Source organism: Hetaerina americana, unplaced genomic scaffold (genome assembly GCF_022747635.1).
Source record: "Hetaerina americana unplaced genomic scaffold, ioHetAmer1.1.p SCAF_7, whole genome shotgun sequence".
NCBI lineage: Eukaryota > Metazoa > Arthropoda > Insecta > Odonata > Calopterygidae > Hetaerina > Hetaerina americana.
This window is the reverse complement of record NW_027287316.1, coordinates 31081010-31099695: the sequence shown is the minus strand read 5'-3', so window position 1 is coordinate 31099695 and position 18686 is coordinate 31081010. Positions and strand designations below refer to the sequence as shown.

Sequence of the window (18686 nt, the reverse complement as noted above, 5' to 3'; positions counted from 1 at the left end):
TTGTACTAAATCAGTTTTTAAGAGATCATTGTCATTTTTAAGGATGCAAATGAAGGTGTTATTTATTTAGATAAATACATACACAGATATTTATTTAGGTGCATAGCCCATCATATGAGGTTTTGTATGGACATCGGTGGGATAATAAAAAACAAAGTTAGGTGGGGTTATAAAAAAACAAAGGTGGGATAGAGGGGGTGCAAAAAATTATACATACATTTTAGAGTGATCTCAGATTATATTCGAGTCGCAATAAAATTTTGTTATTATGCTTACCTTCCAATCATTACTGCAACTAGTATTACAATTTGGAAGGAGATAAAAATGACAACATTTTGAAAAAAGTAAAAATGATAGTTTTTATACATTATTCTTTCATGATTTTTGGCAAGTTACAAACCACAGAAATCAACTCAAAGATTGGCTTGATAGGTGAGGATAGAGCTCACATTATACTAATCCATAAGTCAAATGAAATTCATACAAACCACAGGGTAGGGGGAAAGTTCTTTCCCTTTTCCACCTGTGGTTTCCCATGGATATGTTATCCAAAAAATAACACAACTTGGTTAGAGATGGGAGTGACCTAAGTCATCAGGAATCAACCCTGGATCATCCATTCACTCTACCCACTAGGTTACCTTGCCACTGCTCAGTTATATGATGAAATTTATTCATTAAGGAATATTTACATCTGATAAGAGGATGAATTATTCTCATTAGCATTCTCTGATGACCACAAAAACCCCAAAAATATATTGTGAGAGAAGTGTCAGCCTGTGCAAATTAATCATGACTCAAATGAAAGATAGGTGTCATGTAATGTGAGAGAAAGTGATTTTTGGCATTCAAAAATGAGATGAGTATGGGCTCTTGAGAAGGAAGTATGAGCTTAATTGAGAGAGAGATGAATTTGGATATGCTAATTGCTGAAGGATGAATGAGAGACTGAATGGGAAATATCAATTTGAGCAATTGATTATTGATTTGCTTTGATGAATTAGCATGAACTGCATATGCGATTAATGTGAGTTCTATAGGAGCTAAGTGTGATATTGTATAACATTAACATGATTTCAAATGTGTTCCTCATAACTTTCCAACTCCTTCTCTGTGGAAGAAATGAGGTGAGTCACAAACACCAATCCTTTACCAATATATCTTTCATAACCACTCTCTTTGTTCTTCTTCTTATGTATTTTATGGCAACTATATCTATTAAATTTAAGCAGCATGGTCACTAGACAGAATCAACTTCTAAGCCCACCATTATATGCATTTCTAAAGGGGGTGCGAACTATTGTACGGGAAGTGTGGATTAATTTGAGGAATATGCCAGATTATGTATGAGAAAGTGTGAACTAACGTGAGAGGAGAGTATGTCTGAAGGTCTGCGAGGAAATAACCCGTATTTGAAGATATTCAATTCTCCCTTCTATCTTTCATCTATTTATCACTGGCAATACTCTGGATGCATGTGATACCAGACTAAATGTTCATTGTTCAATCCTCCCTTCCTTTGAATCTCAATTTCACTTTCTTTTGGTCAGTCTTCTACTTTTTCCTATTATTAACAAAATATCTTAAGCTTTATCTCTAGGTGCCTTAATAATTTCTGTTAGATTTTGTCTGTAGCAGGTGTCTTGTTTATTTAAGCGTAGGAGACTAAGCTCATCACTTCATAGTTGCTAACAATTGGGTAGTTAAAGGGTTATATTTTTGCCAATTGTTTCAAGGGAAATATTTCAAAGAACATTCAGCATATCTTTTAGATTCAGTTAATGTAAATATCTTCCAGGGAACTACTCCCTCAAAAAAGTGATCTGCGAATTTCACATGGTGAAGTCTATAGTATAAGGCTACTCTTTCTCTTTTTTGGGGTTTGAATTAGTACTAATCAGACATTAAGGGCAAATGTAAAACACTGAATAAGGCTATCTTCTCGATAAATATATATTTTTAAGTGTATAATAATTCGTAATTTATATTGTTTAATTTTTTTAGAGAATTAAGAAATGAGTTTTTCAAAAACATTTGTTTCATTCTCCTATAATCAATATAACTTTGAAATCTCGCTCAAACAATGCGGCAGATCTGTATTATACTAACTAGATGGCCCAAGTTTGATTCTGTCAGATGCCTTAGGACACCATCAGCTTCATCCAAGCTGTATGATGTGCCCGGTACCAAGTATTCCCAGGAAAACATAGGCGATGCAGGGAAAGGGTCTGGCCCCCTTACCCAATTATTTAAAGACTTTAAAAGTGTCCCTATTCAAAATCTTTTAGAAAGATTGCTCTAGAGTGACTAATCTCAACTCTAAAAACAACCTTTGGGCTGATCAAATACAGTGTTGGTGGATCAATCCAGTCCACAAAGCTAGGTCTTTACTTAATCAATGACTGTACAAAATTTATTTAATAATTTGGGTTCATGTGTATTAACTTTTATTTACTTATCTACTAAATGCAACTTTCATATTTTTTACAATTTCAGGGTGGTCAACTATGCATGAGGCTAATAAAAAACTATTAATCATTACTTCAACATGCATAACTTTAATCAGTTTGTGGAACGGTAGCAATGCAGATTCAGCATCTAATGGTAAGTCAGACATAAAACTCTTTGTATACTAAGATTATAAATTATATTCATAAATGCATTAGACACAAACATACATACCTATGCATACAAGTACAGTAAAACCAATTTAAAATGCTATGACTGATGATGCTATCTTATTCGGTATGTATATTTTTTCCTTCCCAGTCCTTTCTCATAAATATAGTAACTTGGACTCAACTTAATTAATATTTTTCTACCTATCTGGTAACAACTGTATTGCATAAAATGTGTAAGATAAAGTTTCAAAGAAAGGCACAATTTTGTTCAAAAAAGCTCACCATCCTTTTGAAATATGATGGGAAGGCTAAAAACCTTGGTGAGCAACAGGTCATTAATCCACTAGACACCCCATTTTTAATTTCAATTACTGTTGAAGGACAAGACAAAGTGAATGCTAATGCAAGGCAGATAGTAATGGCATGAGGTGGACCAAACTCAGACCGGGACTAAGAGCCATGTCAACACAGAAAATTTCCTTAGAAATAGGTAGTTTACCATTGGAATCTAAGCAATCAAAGAAATCATGCCAGACTGAGAGGTTCTAAAGTTATTTTTATGAAAAGGATGATAGTATTCTTCCATTTTCTATGAAGAACTTTGTAACCATCAAATCATACAGAGTTCCAAAATGAGACTCAGAATAAAGGCAAATTTGCTAACTCAAATGATCATACTATGACTCAGGCATTTTTCCAGTGAATGTAACTTTGGTATATTTAAATAATTTTTTTACAGTATAAAAATATAAAATATGTCAGGGCACACAGAGCAATCCATATTATGTACATGATATAAACCTAAATTCATGATCGCTCATTAATTTTCCTTTTTCTAACTAAGGAGTAGGAATCAAAGTCTTATTGAACAGCGGAATTATTAATGCATACTTGCTAAAACTAAATAAATACTTCATGTGTTATTTAATATAGTTTTTAAACATTTATTTTCATTTAATAGGATAATAAGCAATTTAATGCAATTTTGCAAGTTTAAGAACTGAAACACTCATTGCTGCTTAAAATACTTTCCTTCTTAGAGTGTGGTTGTCACTAAGTCTCCTCAAGACTGTCCTAAGTGGGGTTAAACATACACTTAGTGATGTTTACAGTGATGAGTACAGACAAAAGAAAGATGGTTAAAAGATAATCAAATGGGTAATTAGAAATTATTGGATGAGGGAAGTAGCTGGTACTCATTTTGAAATTTAAGAAATCATGTATCTTTTACTCATGGTCATCTAATTTACCAAATAAACTCTATTAATATAAGTGTTTACTTTTCAGCTAGTAGATGCGAATTGCCCCCTGATTCGGGTGCCTGCATGGCTATGATACATAGATGGTATTATGATAAACCACAAGGAAAATGTGAAACATTTATATATGGTGGCTGTGAAGGCAACGAAAATCGTTTCAACTCAGAATATGAGTGCCTATTTCATTGTGGTGGTGGTGGCCGTGAGTGAACATAATTTTATACTTAACTTTTCTCATTTTCAATTATAATGGCTCATGACCATAAATATTTATCATTTCTATTAAACCATTTTCTTAATTTCTTTGAAAAAGGCATTTATTACTAAAAGAGAAAACCTTCAAAATCATCTGAAGTAGTTGGATAAAATATATAATGTTCAGCTCTTCAATTAAAGCACCTCTTTAATTAATCTGATGATGCTCTTTGCCTAATAAATATCAGTAACAAAATTTAACCATCTCATGTTAACATTATGTAAAGAATGAGATAAATGCAATCAATCAATGCAAAGACTATTTCATTTCCTCTACTCTTCCAAAGTTTAAACATCTTTACTGCTGGTGGTTTCCATTGCTGTTTGCGATAAATCTGTTGCATAGGGTTAAGGTGTACCTGTTATGTGAGGTCATCACGTTAAGATTTAAAGAAACAACATTAAACTGCCATGTGTCCCTACAAATACTTAATATGATAATACTTTAAATTGCATTGCTTTAAACAAAATAAATTAAAGATGGATGTAAAAACTAATGAAAATGATTAAGAGATATGCTTTTCAATCATAGTTGCAGGGTATTCTAAAAGTAAGAATAATCTGGCAGGTGTTTTTTAAAATTGCAAATTTTACTGTATTTTGTGAGTATAATTTAATTTAATAATTATACGTTTTAGTGTATAATTTTAATGAGCCCAAAGTGAGACTTTTGAAAATGTTCACAAGTTTATTCAATTGTTATATATGGTGGGAGGAAAATCCAAATTCAACACTGGTGTATTCCTCTGGGTTCACTTGCATTGCTATTATAGCCACCAGGCCACCAAATATTGATGTTAATAGAATGGAAATAACAATTTAAAAAGTTATGAAGAAAAAACTGCTAGATTGGAGAAATTTTGATTAATTTCAGGTTCATATTGAAGTACTTAAATGATATCCAAAAAGGAGCAATGTTTTATGGAAGATGTGCATTTTCCAAATGGGCAGAAAAAGATTCACCTCATTACTATGAATGTTTAAAGAAACAACCAAATGCTTTTGGTTATAAGAAAACGTTTTGGGGATTGCATCCTTGAGTTACAGTAACGTTATAATTAAGGAGCAAAGTAAAAAATAAAATCAGCATATTTTTTATTATCTTTTAAAATATCTACCATTACTTTAGGTACATTCTGTAACACTTATAATGAGATATAATCATTGCTGCAGCTAATGGGTCAAGGAGCAGAAATTTCATGAGATGAAAAACAATGTGACATAACTCTTCAATACTTACAACAGATAACTTAATCCTTCAATTTTTGTTAACCTTTTCTCAGCTATTCCCTTTCATTTCATTCAATTTATAGCTATCAGATTGTATAATAATGCAGGTATAATTATTTTTAAAGCTTGTTTGAGCATGTATTTTGTATTTCAATGGAATCATTTGCCTACATACATAGATTTCAGCTCCTAGTTAGATTAACAAGGATGACCTAAGCAAGCCTCAAGCTAGTCTCCCAGTTTCTTCTTGAAAGTGTCCTGCACTCTAGGCAATCAAGAACATTCAAAGGAAAACAAAGCTGTATTATTGTTATATCTGGACACTTAAAATTTTGTTCCTTCCTATATACCAACTTCACTTTTAATATTTTTATTGGCAGACACTTTGCCACCATACTTGAGGCCAGCAACACAACCAACCCCAGTTGAAGGAGATAAGAAATTGAAGAAGAGAGAGAATGTCACTAGAAAAGTCTTTGACTATGAGTGGTGGGCATGGGATGATGACTGGAGTCATCTTCCACCAATCCCCCCAGAGGAGAGAGGAGAACAGCTGACCTTTGCTGAATCTGGTTATCATCAAATATTTACCTTTGCTCAAAAAAATGCATTTGTTCAGTTAGATGCTAGTCAGATACCATCATTTCAACTACGGTAATCTTAATATTTTTACAATTTTGAATTTATGAAAGAGTTGTTTAGATCAAGACTACTGAAAATACTCAGTTGATTTTCTATTGGCATGAAGTTTAGTTCCATAAGAAATGATTATATGCCCTACTTAATCTGACCAAATGGTATATGCATGGTGCTCTATAAGTAAGCATGACAAAAAGATCACTCATGATCAAAATGCTCCTCTGGACAATAATGATTATTCAATGGCAAATTAAGATGTAGGTGTTGATTTGAGTTGTTGTAAATGCAGTAAGTTTACCCAAGTAGGAATAGGAACTAAATTATTACCCATTGTACCTTGAGGCATGTTTACAAAAATATCAGGAACCATACTTGAAGGTGTCAAAGATGTCAATCAATCAAAAGACTTTAAACTTTTAACATGACTCATGGTGGATATTATGTGTTTTCAGTTTATCAACGTAGCAAAAATGTACATGTTTCTTGGCAAACAAAGTAAATGATACTATAATTTATTGACATAACCCTCTCTTCTTTTCATTACCAAATGTTTAAATTGTGGTTTTAATCCTGCCTTATAGCAAGGATATTGTGTGATTTAATAACCACGATAACTATATTTGTTCAGAAGGCAAAACATTTTTGATGCTTGTGCCTAACTTGATAATTATTGTTTATTGTTATGAAGAATGATCTCCAAATTATAAATTCAGCAGTAAAAATAATAATAATAATATTCAATATTAAAACTAAGAGCAAAATTATTACCACTTTATCATAGAGATTGAGTAGGAGCCTTCATGCATGCCTAATTTGTTTGTCTTCCTTTGGTGAAATTGATGCTTTGTTTAATGTTCTCCACATTTAAAAATTATTTTATTCTATCTAGAAGTGGAAAAAAATTCATGATTAAGAATTGGCAAATTGAGAATTATTATAGTGTTTATTTAAGTTATGCAGATACATAATTTCACTCTGCAAGTTGATTTGAAGTCTACCTCTGGTATCACAGGTTTAGCAGAGAGATATCATTCCAGTTTCGAACTCGTCTTCCTCATGGATTGCTTGTATACCATAGTGTGAAGGATCGCCCTAAAGATATGGAACCTTATGCATTGTATGTTATTGTGGAGAAAGGAGAACTGAAGGTTGTTCATGTATTCGGAAAATACTCCACTACAGTAAATGTGGGGCAAGGTAAGTGCTCATACTTTTTGGTTATGGAATTATGACATACTTTATAATTGGTAAGAAAAGATTAATTATCATTGGGAGATTTTATTTTATATTAGGTTATTTATAATTATCTCACCCTCCACTTTCGATCTTGGAACTCCTTTAAAACCCAGCTACTTTCCCGATGAAAATAAAGCAATTATTCTGATGACTGAAAAAGTTCTCATTTTGCCTTTCCAGGGTTAAATCATGACTCCTGGCACAAAGTAGTGGTTTTAATAGACATAGCTCGGGCAAAACTCATTGCCAGGGTGGATGATACCACTGAAGCAGAAACCAGCATTTTGGGATTAAGCTTGACAACAGGTTACAGTATCCCTACTGATTTGTCTTCTGTGGTTTTAATAGGAGGTATTTATTTTTCTATTTCACATGCAGTTGCGCTATTAAATCAAGTTAGTTATTTGTATGTAATTTTATGGTTATTATAGTCCAACATCTTGAAAAGATCAAGGAATTACCATCAAAGATGGTTTCACAGCATACATAGTCACTTATACAACTGAATAGCCACTATGTTTCTGTAATTCGATGCATACTGCTTTAATGAAAATTGTTAACATAACATACCTATAATGTTTAACTCAAGAGGCTTGAATAATACTTTTGGGATGTTCTTTCCTGGAATAAAAAGATGTTGAATGTTCAGAGAGGTTAATATATGAGCTTTCAATTTCAGAATCTGGTATGATAACTGTTAATACCATTTCTATTAAAGGAAATTGATGGATGAATTACATTGATTTCACCATAGCTTTTAAATAGTATAGAGTAAGAAAATTTGTTTTTAAGGTAAATTCCAGCTTCATAAACTACTTTTTAGTATTTATCACTTCCATGAGAAATCACTGATTCTTTTATAGCAATCATGCTCTTATTCATTTTTCATGAAATCAGTACTTATACTATACACAAATTAATTTGAAATATAAATACACACATGACTATAAATGATTTAATTGCATTTAATGATAGTGAAATCTACACAGTAAAATGCCTAAATACAAAATTCTTTACAAATGTGAATTAGGATTGAGTCCAGAGGAAAGATTGCATGGAGTCAAGTACATAATAGAATCTTTTGTGGGGTGCATAAAAGATGTGGTTCTGAAGTCTGGAAATTCTTCCAACAAGTTCACCGCAATTAAGCCACTAATTGCTACAAAGCATGAAAATGTTCGAGAAGGTTGTATAAACAAGTAGGTACAAAAATAAATATCATTCATTCATTTATTTCATGACATAGATATTTCTCAGATTTAATTGAAATTATTTTTCACACAGATGCAGAACGAGGGAAAATCTGTGTTTTGTTGGAAGTCTTTGTATCAACCATTACAATTCTTTAACCTGTGACTGCTTTGGGACATTTTATGAAGGAGAACGCTGTGATGTTTATAGTATGTATTCACTTTTGGGTAATGTTGTTATTATCTTTTGAGTAAACATGAATGTCAGTAATATTACAACTCACAGATTTTGCAATGGGTATGATTATATTTATATCCTAGTTCTTCCTTCTCATGACTTTTAACATTCTTTTGATTTTTATGAGAATGATAGTCATAATGGATTATCAAGAAAAAAATAAATGCTAAAAATTAATTGGAATCTTTTTTGTAAGAATTATTTGTCATGTAATGGTAAAAACAAATTTTGAAATAACTATTCAAATAATGGGGTAGGTAGGTATGTATGGCATACAAATCACTGGGCTGCATACAGTTGGCCAAAAGGCATTCTGTTTAATATGTCATGGAGCTCTTAGAGAACACTACAGAACTCTTTTTTGTCATTTCTGGCATTATGAATCTGTTCAGCCAATAATTTTGTGACAACTTGTGTGATGTGAAGGCCAATTTGAACAATCATGTAATGAGGTCAGGCATTCACAATTGCAATACAAAAAAATTGTTTGAAGCTTGAGGATTTTTATCGTTGACTACCCAAGACCCAGAACTTTTTGAAATATATGGGAACCCAAATTATTTAACAGATTATTTAACTCTACAAAGTGCTACTTGTGATATATTTACAGCTTAACCCCACTCGAAGCTGTCATTAGCACTATTTTATTCAATTAAAGAGTTCATTGATGGTATTGTCAATGATTTATTTTTAAATTACTGATCATTATGAGTATTTATGTATAATTTTTTTTGATTTCTGGCAATATCTAGTTCGGTGTTCAACCATTTAATGATACACAAATAAATTCATTTATAACCCCATAATCTTATAATTTCCTGTTTCCATTGATACAATGCTCAGTCATCTCTTTTTAAGAAATTGAATTGGTTTTGAACTAAGTCATATATTTTGTGATGCTTAATGAAATGTACGACTTAGTAATGAAATATAGCCATATATATTTAAAGATTCTTCCAAAGGGAGTGTGGGGCATAAGAGAAAGTCCATGATGATTTACGTAATTTAAGGATGGCTCCTTATGTGCTATAATTCTTATAAAATTAATTTCATTTGATTCTAAATGATATAATATTTTTAAGGAAGCAATCACTGTTGTGGCTTGAGTAAAATAGTGGATGCAAAACCTTTATTACTTCAGCTGCTACTATGCTCACTCTAAGGGGATCATCATACGTCTCATACCGCATATATGACTGGAAGGATAGGGTTCATGCCAGTGCAAATCGGATAAGTCTTTGGTTCAAGGTGGGTAGCATCTACAGGGTGCGGCAACATGACTCCCTTTTTACAAACTCAAAACACTTTCAAAAAAGGAAGTCATGTTGCCGCACCCTGCATTAGCTAGAAATATTTATTATCATTAAATTATTCTCGCATGTTTTATTATTACAGATTGTTTTATGACAAATAATGTACTATTTTCATATTATTACAATTGTGAAAGTAGATCACTTGGTGTCAATAAAGGAAAAGTCATTAAAATAGATTCTATGAGCCTTAAAGCATTTTGAGAAAATTTGGACATCAGTGCATGACTTGAGTTACTATTCAGCCTTCAGCTCACCAATGTTATATTATGCAATTTTTTTGCTTGCTAACCCAAGATCCTAAGCTCCTTGATCATAATACATATATGCATTTGATTTCTGAAACCAATGCATAGTTTGATATCAAGTAATATACTTATAATGAGTAAAACTGAGAAATGATTTCCTTCCCCATTTGATCTTTTCCTCAGACTTCATTTGATGACTCTGCCCTCTTTTATGCAAGTGGGGAGTCATTGAAGCATCAGCATGTTGCAGCATCAATAAAAAATAGCTCAGTGTATGTGGAGATTGACTTTGGTGGGAGTGGTAAAGGCAATGAATCCAGCTTACTGAGTGTTTCGTTGGGGGAAGATCTTACTTCAAACTATTGGCACAACCTGACTATTGCCCACATTGGAAGCACCATTCGAGTGTCACTGGACAGTGAAGTGAGGGAACTTAGAATACCTGGTCCACACCATCACCTTTACATTGATCCAGAGATATACATAGGAGGAGGCCCAGAACTTCGGGATAAAATAGGTATGTTCTTCTAATTACAACTGGGAATTTTTCAATCAAAGCTTTTTGCTCACTTTCTAGCAGCCGCTTTACTTTTGAAGCTTTCTGATCATATCAAAAAATGAAGACTGAAATAACTGCAGTAAACCCAAGGCATGCATGCAAATAAATGTATAGAACATAGTTACTCTTATCAATGCAGAAACTTTAATGGGGAGGATACAGGCGGTGATGATAGGAATTTGGAGAGAAATCAGCTAAATGCCGAGCTTTAATTTTGAATGAAATTAGTGAAATTCTGGTTATTTAGGTCTATTAATATTCATATTATTTAAAATAATGACCAGGATTGTGACAATTATAAGCTGCAAATTTGAAATTTCCTTCAGAATAATAGTTATGAGGTAAGTAACCCAACTGAAAAATATGCTAATTAGCTAGAATATTAAAGTGTGCAGGAAGGTTAGAAGCCAAGCATCAGTATTACCTTACTAGTCACTAGAGAGGTTTGTAGGTCCACGATGTTAATGGTACACCTGATGAACCTAGTGTTGTACTTACAGTGATCTCAAGCTGTCACTAAAAAAAGGATAATAATACTATTAGAAAATCTACAACTGGGAAGATTGGAAACAACCTTTGATGCATGAAGCCAATACTTTAATTTCATCCTCAGATCAAACAGTTATTTCTTGAGGATTAAAAAGGACAGAAGATTGACTGGAATGGGTTAACTAGAAAGAGAGTTCAGTGATTGATGGCATTCAGTAGCTTAGTGTCTATAAATGTCACTGGGTACAGCCAGATAATGTTTGTGGGTTGGAAAATAGGGTATGTTTCTCAAACCTAAAAGTCAGTGTACAAGTCTTTGTGATTTGCACATATGGAGTATACTAATGGTAATTTATGCTGCTGCTTTTGTTTAGGAACCAACCCCTAATAGACCTCAATAGTTGCAGGACACAGGGCCAAATTGAAAAATTACTGAAAAGGCAAGCACTCAATGGTCCCCACTACTTTATAAAAAAAAGGTTTATCACAAGAACAGGCAAAGTATGGAAAACGAAGCACTCTAAGTTCATCATTTCATTAAATATCCAATTAGTTTAGTAAAATCCTTTAAAAAAATTGATTTCCGATTTACCACACAATGGGCTGATGAAATATGACATAGTTGATTATTTTATATTCAAGGAGCTTCCTCACTTTAAAGTGCTACGAAGTTCCTACGAAGGAATAGGAATAGGATGTTGGATGGAAGAAAGCAAGGAAAGAAGTTAGCAAAATTGAAAAGGAACTTACTGTAGTGTCCAATGTCTGGTTATGTTTTTGGTTAGGAGAGGCAAGTGAGTGTATTCTCATACAATTGTATAGGCTGTGTCCATCCAAAATCTACTTTGACTGGTAAAATACCAAAAAAATCATTCTCTGAAGTGATTCTATTATTTCACATGTCTAACATCAATACGCACCTTTCTTGTATTCTGAAGAAAAAATATTACCCAATGTCAACTTTCTAACATTTAATTTGATCTTATATGCAGGGCTTGCATCTCGAAACAACTTTGTGGGTGCTCTGAAGTACGTATTCTTCAATGACATCTCAATATTATATGAACTGGAGAAGGGAAATCCCAAAGTCCATTACATTGGTGTTCTGGCACCAGAATTCCATGGAGAGGGTGTTGAAGTAATCCCTCTGACCCTTCCATTTTCTTCATCCCACATCTGGTGGCCTAGTACAGAGCCAAATAGGCTTGAAATGACTTTTGATTTTAAGAGCAGCCGAAGTATGGCTGTTCTGGCATCTTCTGAAGTGACCACAGCGGCTGGAAAAGGCTACTGGGAGGTAAGTAGTGTAAATGACCTAATTATATGAATTTAAAATTAAATTTTTAACATTATCTAATTGCCTATCATTGGATGGACTTTAAAAAATACATTTATAATAATAGCTCACTTGGCAGTATGATCAGGATATTGACTTTAAACCTGTTGATGCATGCTAACTTTCATAGTTCAGTCAAATGTTTTCAATGTCTTGAGATACAAATTTCAATGTGCCACATAAGACTTATTTGGAACAAAATTGTTCATATAGTGTAGTTGTAATAACTACAGCTGAAATCACTATCGATAATAATAATAATACTTTATTCATTTTAAAAATGGTACAACCATATTAAATGTCATCAATATAAGTATTATTTAACATATAAACATACTTTCTTAAATGTGATGAAAATTGTCACAAAAGAATTCATCCAATGAGTATAGTGGGTGAGCAAGTAACCAGGTATATACCCTATTCTTGAAACTCTGGATACCATCTGATTTCAACTGAGTAGGCAGATAGTTATACAGTCGTATGTTCATATTGTGAAATGTGTTGTAAGTTGTTGACAATCTACAATAAGTAGTATTTAGATTCGATTTACCTCACCACACCCTCTGCTGATATACATCAGCAGAGGGTGTGGTAGTTCAGGGGGTAGAGCTCTGGGCTACTGATAAGGGGATGATTAGAATTTAAATTAAACTTTTAATTTCATTTCAATTAAGTAAGAATTTTCTATTTCTTGGTGATGCCTAGAGGCATCCACATCTTCACTCAGGCTGTGTGATTTTTGGGGCACCAGTACTTCCTGGTAAACCAAAGATGGTACAGGGAAAGGACCTGACTGCTCTTCCTTGATGTGTGAATTTCACTCACTGTTGTTTGTAGAAGTAGTCTTGTGAGCTCTGCCCTCACCTGTCAAACCAACTTTCAAATTAATTACTGGGGTCACTGGTTTCGTACATTAATATCCATGCATATTTAAGTCTGTAGAATAATTAAAGATTTTCATTAAATTTATTACAAAGACATTCATATTGGCAGCTTAGGTTGGTGAATGAGGAAATTCGATTTGAACTAATTCCTGATGCAAATAAGAATGTTACACATCTGACAACAGTACGATTTGACTCCCGAGGTCCATGGCATTCTGTAAGTTCTCCTTTGGTAATCATTAATATTTAATGGTGAATACCTTCTTGGATATTTGCATGCCTAGTAAATATCTCTATTCTTTTCACCAAGTTCTGTATGACATTTTATTTCAGTATGTGTTTGTGTAGTTTAAAAGTGATTCCATGAATATGCTACTTAAAGCAACAACCTGAATGAGATAAATTTAAATTGAACTGGAATATATTAGCATACTATGTACGCTTTTGTGGGACTTATTTGATGAATAAATATGAAGCTTTCTTTTTTGAACTTGCTTTTTCAGGTTGATTTCAGTTATAAGGATGGAGAGTTAAAACTTACAGTAGATTACAAGCATAAGCAGGCTCAATTTTTTGGTCTAAAATTTGACCTAGGAGAGAAAGTTCTTATTGGAAGCAGTGAGAAAACAAAAATAGGTATGATACATATTTTTAATTTTTTTTACATGCACAGTTTTATTGGCACCTAAACGTCTATTGCACACATGTAGAAAAAAGAAAATGAAAGAAAGATTTACTTTTTCAGTTTCAGGGAAATAATTTCTTTCTATGCTCTTGAGGAAGAAAAAAATACTATTACAGTTTATCAAATAATTTTGCATACTTTTTAAATACATGATCATGCAGTTAGAAGTCTAATATGAAGTAGAGAAACTTAGACACATTGTGCTATGCCACATATCATTGGAACTTTTGTTTAAACAATCATATTGAAACCATTTTTAATGTAGAATGCATAGCTCTGTATTATAATAAAAACGATGACAGTTGCACAATATATTTCCAGTGACATTTGGATTGATCATACTTGTGTTTCCAGTGCAAATTGCAGTGTAAAAAATGAAATGTATTTTCTGTGTGCATCAGGGTATTAATATGGTTAAATATTAATTCCATCTCTATCAAGATGCTTAAAATAAGCAAGTTAGAGCCAGCTCAGGTAGCCTGTTGGCTAATGAGAACACCAATTAACCAAAAAATCATAATGGTTAGAATGCCACCTCAGGCATTGTGCTGGCATGGATGTTGTTTTCATGAAATAGTTTTCTTGAACTGAGTTTACTGCATGTACATGAGTATTGGAGGTTCCAAATAACGCAATTATTCAGTGCATTGTCAAGAGGTACATTGCTCATTTCCAGGACTCATTGGTTGCATGCGAGAAATAGAAGTCAATGGAATTCGACTTGAGCCCAGGTCTGTGGTGCGCAGTCGCCATACAGTGGGGGAAGTGTCACTGGATAACTGTCAGTTGGTTGACCCATGCAAAAGACCCAATGCATGTAAACATGGAGGAAAGTGTTCTGTTAAAGATGATAAAGTTACTTGTGACTGCCGTGGAACAGGATATATAGGAAAAAATTGTCATTTCGGTAAGTTTTTCATAAAGGCTGTTTCATTGAAGTTGAGTAAAGACTTCTCCTTGGGATTATTGGATAAGAATTGACATTTGTTAGGTAAGTGCATGTGGTTTCTCATGAGACAAATAAATAATAGCTTTCATTAAATTTATTTACCTGCTGTAGAAATATGTACTCATGGAAAAAGAAATGTTTTAGCAACTGTGAGCATCATGCCACCATTAAGTTATAAAACTTGTAAATAAATCTGTTGGTTTTCAATCTACAAAGAGATACATGCTATGTAACATATCAAGACCATAGTGATTAGTTTTTTCAGTGAAACTGTAGTCACAGGCAGAAAATGGTTTTGGCTTTCTTTACCATGTGCTCAGGTTCACTTGAAAAAAATTTGAAATTTATTAATTAAATCATTAATTAATGTTAGAATGTCAAAATTACTTTTTCATAATGGAGCCATGAGTGAATATATTAGAGTGCATGTCTGTTGTATATAGGTGATGTGTTCCAGTCTCAATCTGCTGATATTTCTTTAATATCTTCTTGAATTAAACTAGTAGGATGGACATAATTTACATTATTACTATTATCCACATTTTAAAATTTTGACTTTATTTAACAATTTTGTCAAATTATTATTTACTAAGTAATGAGACATTTGAAAATATCACCAAGATAAGTATTTTAATCAACCAACCTTCTCCATTAGTCCAATTTTATGTTAATTTTATTTACCTTCCCAGTTACTGACTCTGAATTTTTATTAACATTCTACTTTCAGCTGAGTATCGCAAAACTTGTGAAGAGCTTGCTCTACTGGGTTACACTAAACCAGATGTTTACTTAATAGATATTGATGGTAATGGAAGATTCCCTCCTGCTCATGTTAAATGTGAATTTCAGTCACTTGAGGACTCAACAAAAACAATCGTGGAACATAACTTGCCAAGTCAAGTGGTAAGCCTTTGAATTTTTATCAAGAAATGGAATTTGGTGCTCTTCTATTCATTCAAGTTAATAATTTTGGTGCTCAATTCATAAATAAAGGGACTCAATTCATGTAATGAGAGAAAAACCATTTGAAAATGTGATAAAAATATCATGTCATCCTTCAAATAATTTACTCAGAGAAAAAGGTGAAATTTTTGGATCAAATTTTGACAGTAATCAGTGGCATAATTCCACTCTTTTCTTTTCCATTGAAAATTCAGAATTTTATTCTATGTAAGAATGACAATTATTAAATTGGTAAGAGCCTATCATGGTCTTTCATTTCTTTCAGGATGTTCGTAGTTCTGGATGGGATGACTTCAGTTTCAGTATAAGTTATCGTGAGTTTACTGGGGAAATGCTGCAGGAACTAATTGCCCATTCACTCCACTGCAGCCAATACATCAAGTATGATTGCTATAAGGCACCCCTTGAACTTCACAGTTCCACCTGGTTTGTTTCCTCTTCTGCATCCTCCAGAAGTGGACATATTGTTGACTACATTGGAGAATCACCAAGGGGTCTTTGTCCCTGTGGTGGTAAGTTTCTTTGGAATAATTGCAAAAGCTAAATCATTCACAGCTCAGAAAAGGCTTTTTAATTACCAGCATATTGTATTTAAATTATATCAGCAATTTGATACAAAAATCTGAAGTTTTCCGAATCAATAGAAAATATTTTAATTTCCTAGGTTGAACATCGGGAGGGTATGAATCTTTTTCTTTTTTGATTTGTTTAAAAACCAAGAATTTGAACCAAAATAGAATGATGGGGATTTGAGGGTTCGGGAATTCAAATGGAGCATCAACACTAGGGCATTGGAATAGATAAGGATCCTTCTGGAAACATTGCTAAGATACACAAGGACTGGAGGGTTAAATTAAGAATACTTATGCCTGATTCTTTACACAGGTAGCGCTAGTTAATAAAATTATCCTTAATCACTGTCAAGTTTGAAAGCAATGAAATTCCAGGTTCAATACATAATTTTGTTATAATAACCAACCTTTTGATAAATTGAGACAGTCACTGTAAAATAACTTTTTGCACCCTGAATATTTAGGCTACCTCCCTGAGACGCTAAACTTCATATCACTGTCAAAAGTTGAATAAACTTCTGCTTATTTACATTTATATTGTCCTAATGATAACCCTGAATGTAATTATGTTATATAATCAGCCTGCTTCCTAATAGAAGACTTGGATTTACAAATTTATCTTGGTAAACAGTATTACGAAAACATATTAACTTATTTTCATAAAATAAACTTCTATAGTAATTTTAAAAACCTGTGACCCAAGAAAGACAATAGATTTTATATTGAAAAATATAGTTAATAATAAACATGATGATTCTTCTAAAAATCTGGATCAGTTCTTGAATTCTTTTTCAGTAAACAAGACTTGCGTGAATCCTGAAATGTCATGCAACTGTGACATATCTGAAGGGAAATGGAATTCTGACGAAGGATATTTTACATCACCATCGAGTTTGGGAATAACTGAAATGGTCTTCCTACAACAGCAGGATTTAGACCAAGAAGCCCAGGGAAGAATCACTCTTGGACCCCTTGAGTGTGTAGAGGCCAGTTAGTATTAATCATAGTATTGTAATAAGAGTTTCCGTTTATGTACCTAACATATTAAATCTTATGCATTGATCCAAATCCAATAATATATGATGAATAATTGATTCATTCTGATAATTAATCGAAGGGGTTCAATTACAACTTTTGAATTGGAGCCCATGTCTCCTCAGAGGCAATCTTCTGTACTAGAGTTAAAAAAAAAGTCCATCCTTTCAAACTTCATGCCATTGATTGTGTGAGAGTGACTGCTTGAACATATTGACTCATGGGTACTTTTCAGTGCAACAATACGCTGAAAGTGATGACTCACTTTGTCAAGAAATAGGAATATCTGTTTCATTCATAAAAATCTGTAAAAATCAGTCGAAATGCATCTTCTATGCATTTCATTCGGCATTCACTACGTGAAGTATACATTTGTGGCTTTAGGGGCTGATAGATAACCTTACTGCCTGGCATGGTCATCTTGAGATGCAACAGTTTTTGATAGTTGAAGAATAAATTTTTTTGGGACACATTTTGTATTGTAAACATACTAAAATGGAATAAAAAGCACAAATTAACAAAAAAACATGCTCATCATGATCTTTGGCAAGCTGCTTTTGTTATTCACAAATACAATCACCATTCATACATAAATTTGGAGAAATATTGTCACTTAAAGATGATTGTGATCTTCGTGAACAAAGAATTTGTGAATGCCTTTACAACATTGAGTGAACTAGTGAAGAGTTGCACCTAGGACTTAAGCATAATCTTATTAGCTGGAATATTTGGAAATTATGTGGTGTCAAACAAGCTGGTCCATTTTTTCTATTAAAAGAACATTGCTTGTGAAACCAGCATTCTGTAAATGCTATATTTTAACGCACTAGTCGCTATGTAGCGTGTAGGTGTCACTAGGTGTACCAGGTAGGAATCACTTTCAGCCCATGAAACATATTACTGCCCTGAATAAAAATTTCCCTTTATGAGAAGATAACTTTGTGTGTCAAAAATAGAAGACACTGAAGAAAAAACTGGTTGCTGAATT

At 32.9% G+C, this 18686-nt stretch overlaps 1 protein-coding gene across 2 annotated transcripts in view; it reads left to right on the top strand.

Annotated features, from left to right (window-relative positions):
• Positions 1-18686, top strand: part of axo (axotactin) — an 80136-nt gene that overhangs the window by 33309 nt on the left and 28141 nt on the right. The window contains exons 2-17 of one of the 2 annotated variants that reach the window (XM_071594997.1): positions 2497-2604; positions 3909-4082; positions 5746-6019; positions 7017-7201; positions 7421-7591; positions 8271-8439; positions 8525-8640; positions 9810-9916; positions 10410-10743; positions 12267-12571; positions 13604-13711; positions 13998-14130; positions 14856-15086; positions 15856-16031; positions 16357-16603; positions 17459-17653. In XM_071594997.1, coding sequence (XP_071451098.1) covers positions 2508-2604; positions 3909-4082; positions 5746-6019; positions 7017-7201; positions 7421-7591; positions 8271-8439; positions 8525-8640; positions 9810-9916; positions 10410-10743; positions 12267-12571; positions 13604-13711; positions 13998-14130; positions 14856-15086; positions 15856-16031; positions 16357-16603; positions 17459-17653 — 3022 coding nt within the window. In that variant the 5' untranslated portion in view covers positions 2497-2507. The remainder of the gene's footprint in view (positions 1-2496; positions 2605-3908; positions 4083-5745; positions 6020-7016; positions 7202-7420; positions 7592-8270; positions 8440-8524; positions 8641-9809; positions 9917-10409; positions 10744-12266; positions 12572-13603; positions 13712-13997; positions 14131-14855; positions 15087-15855; positions 16032-16356; positions 16604-17458; positions 17654-18686) is intronic. The other variant, XM_071594998.1, reaches the window with a different exon arrangement.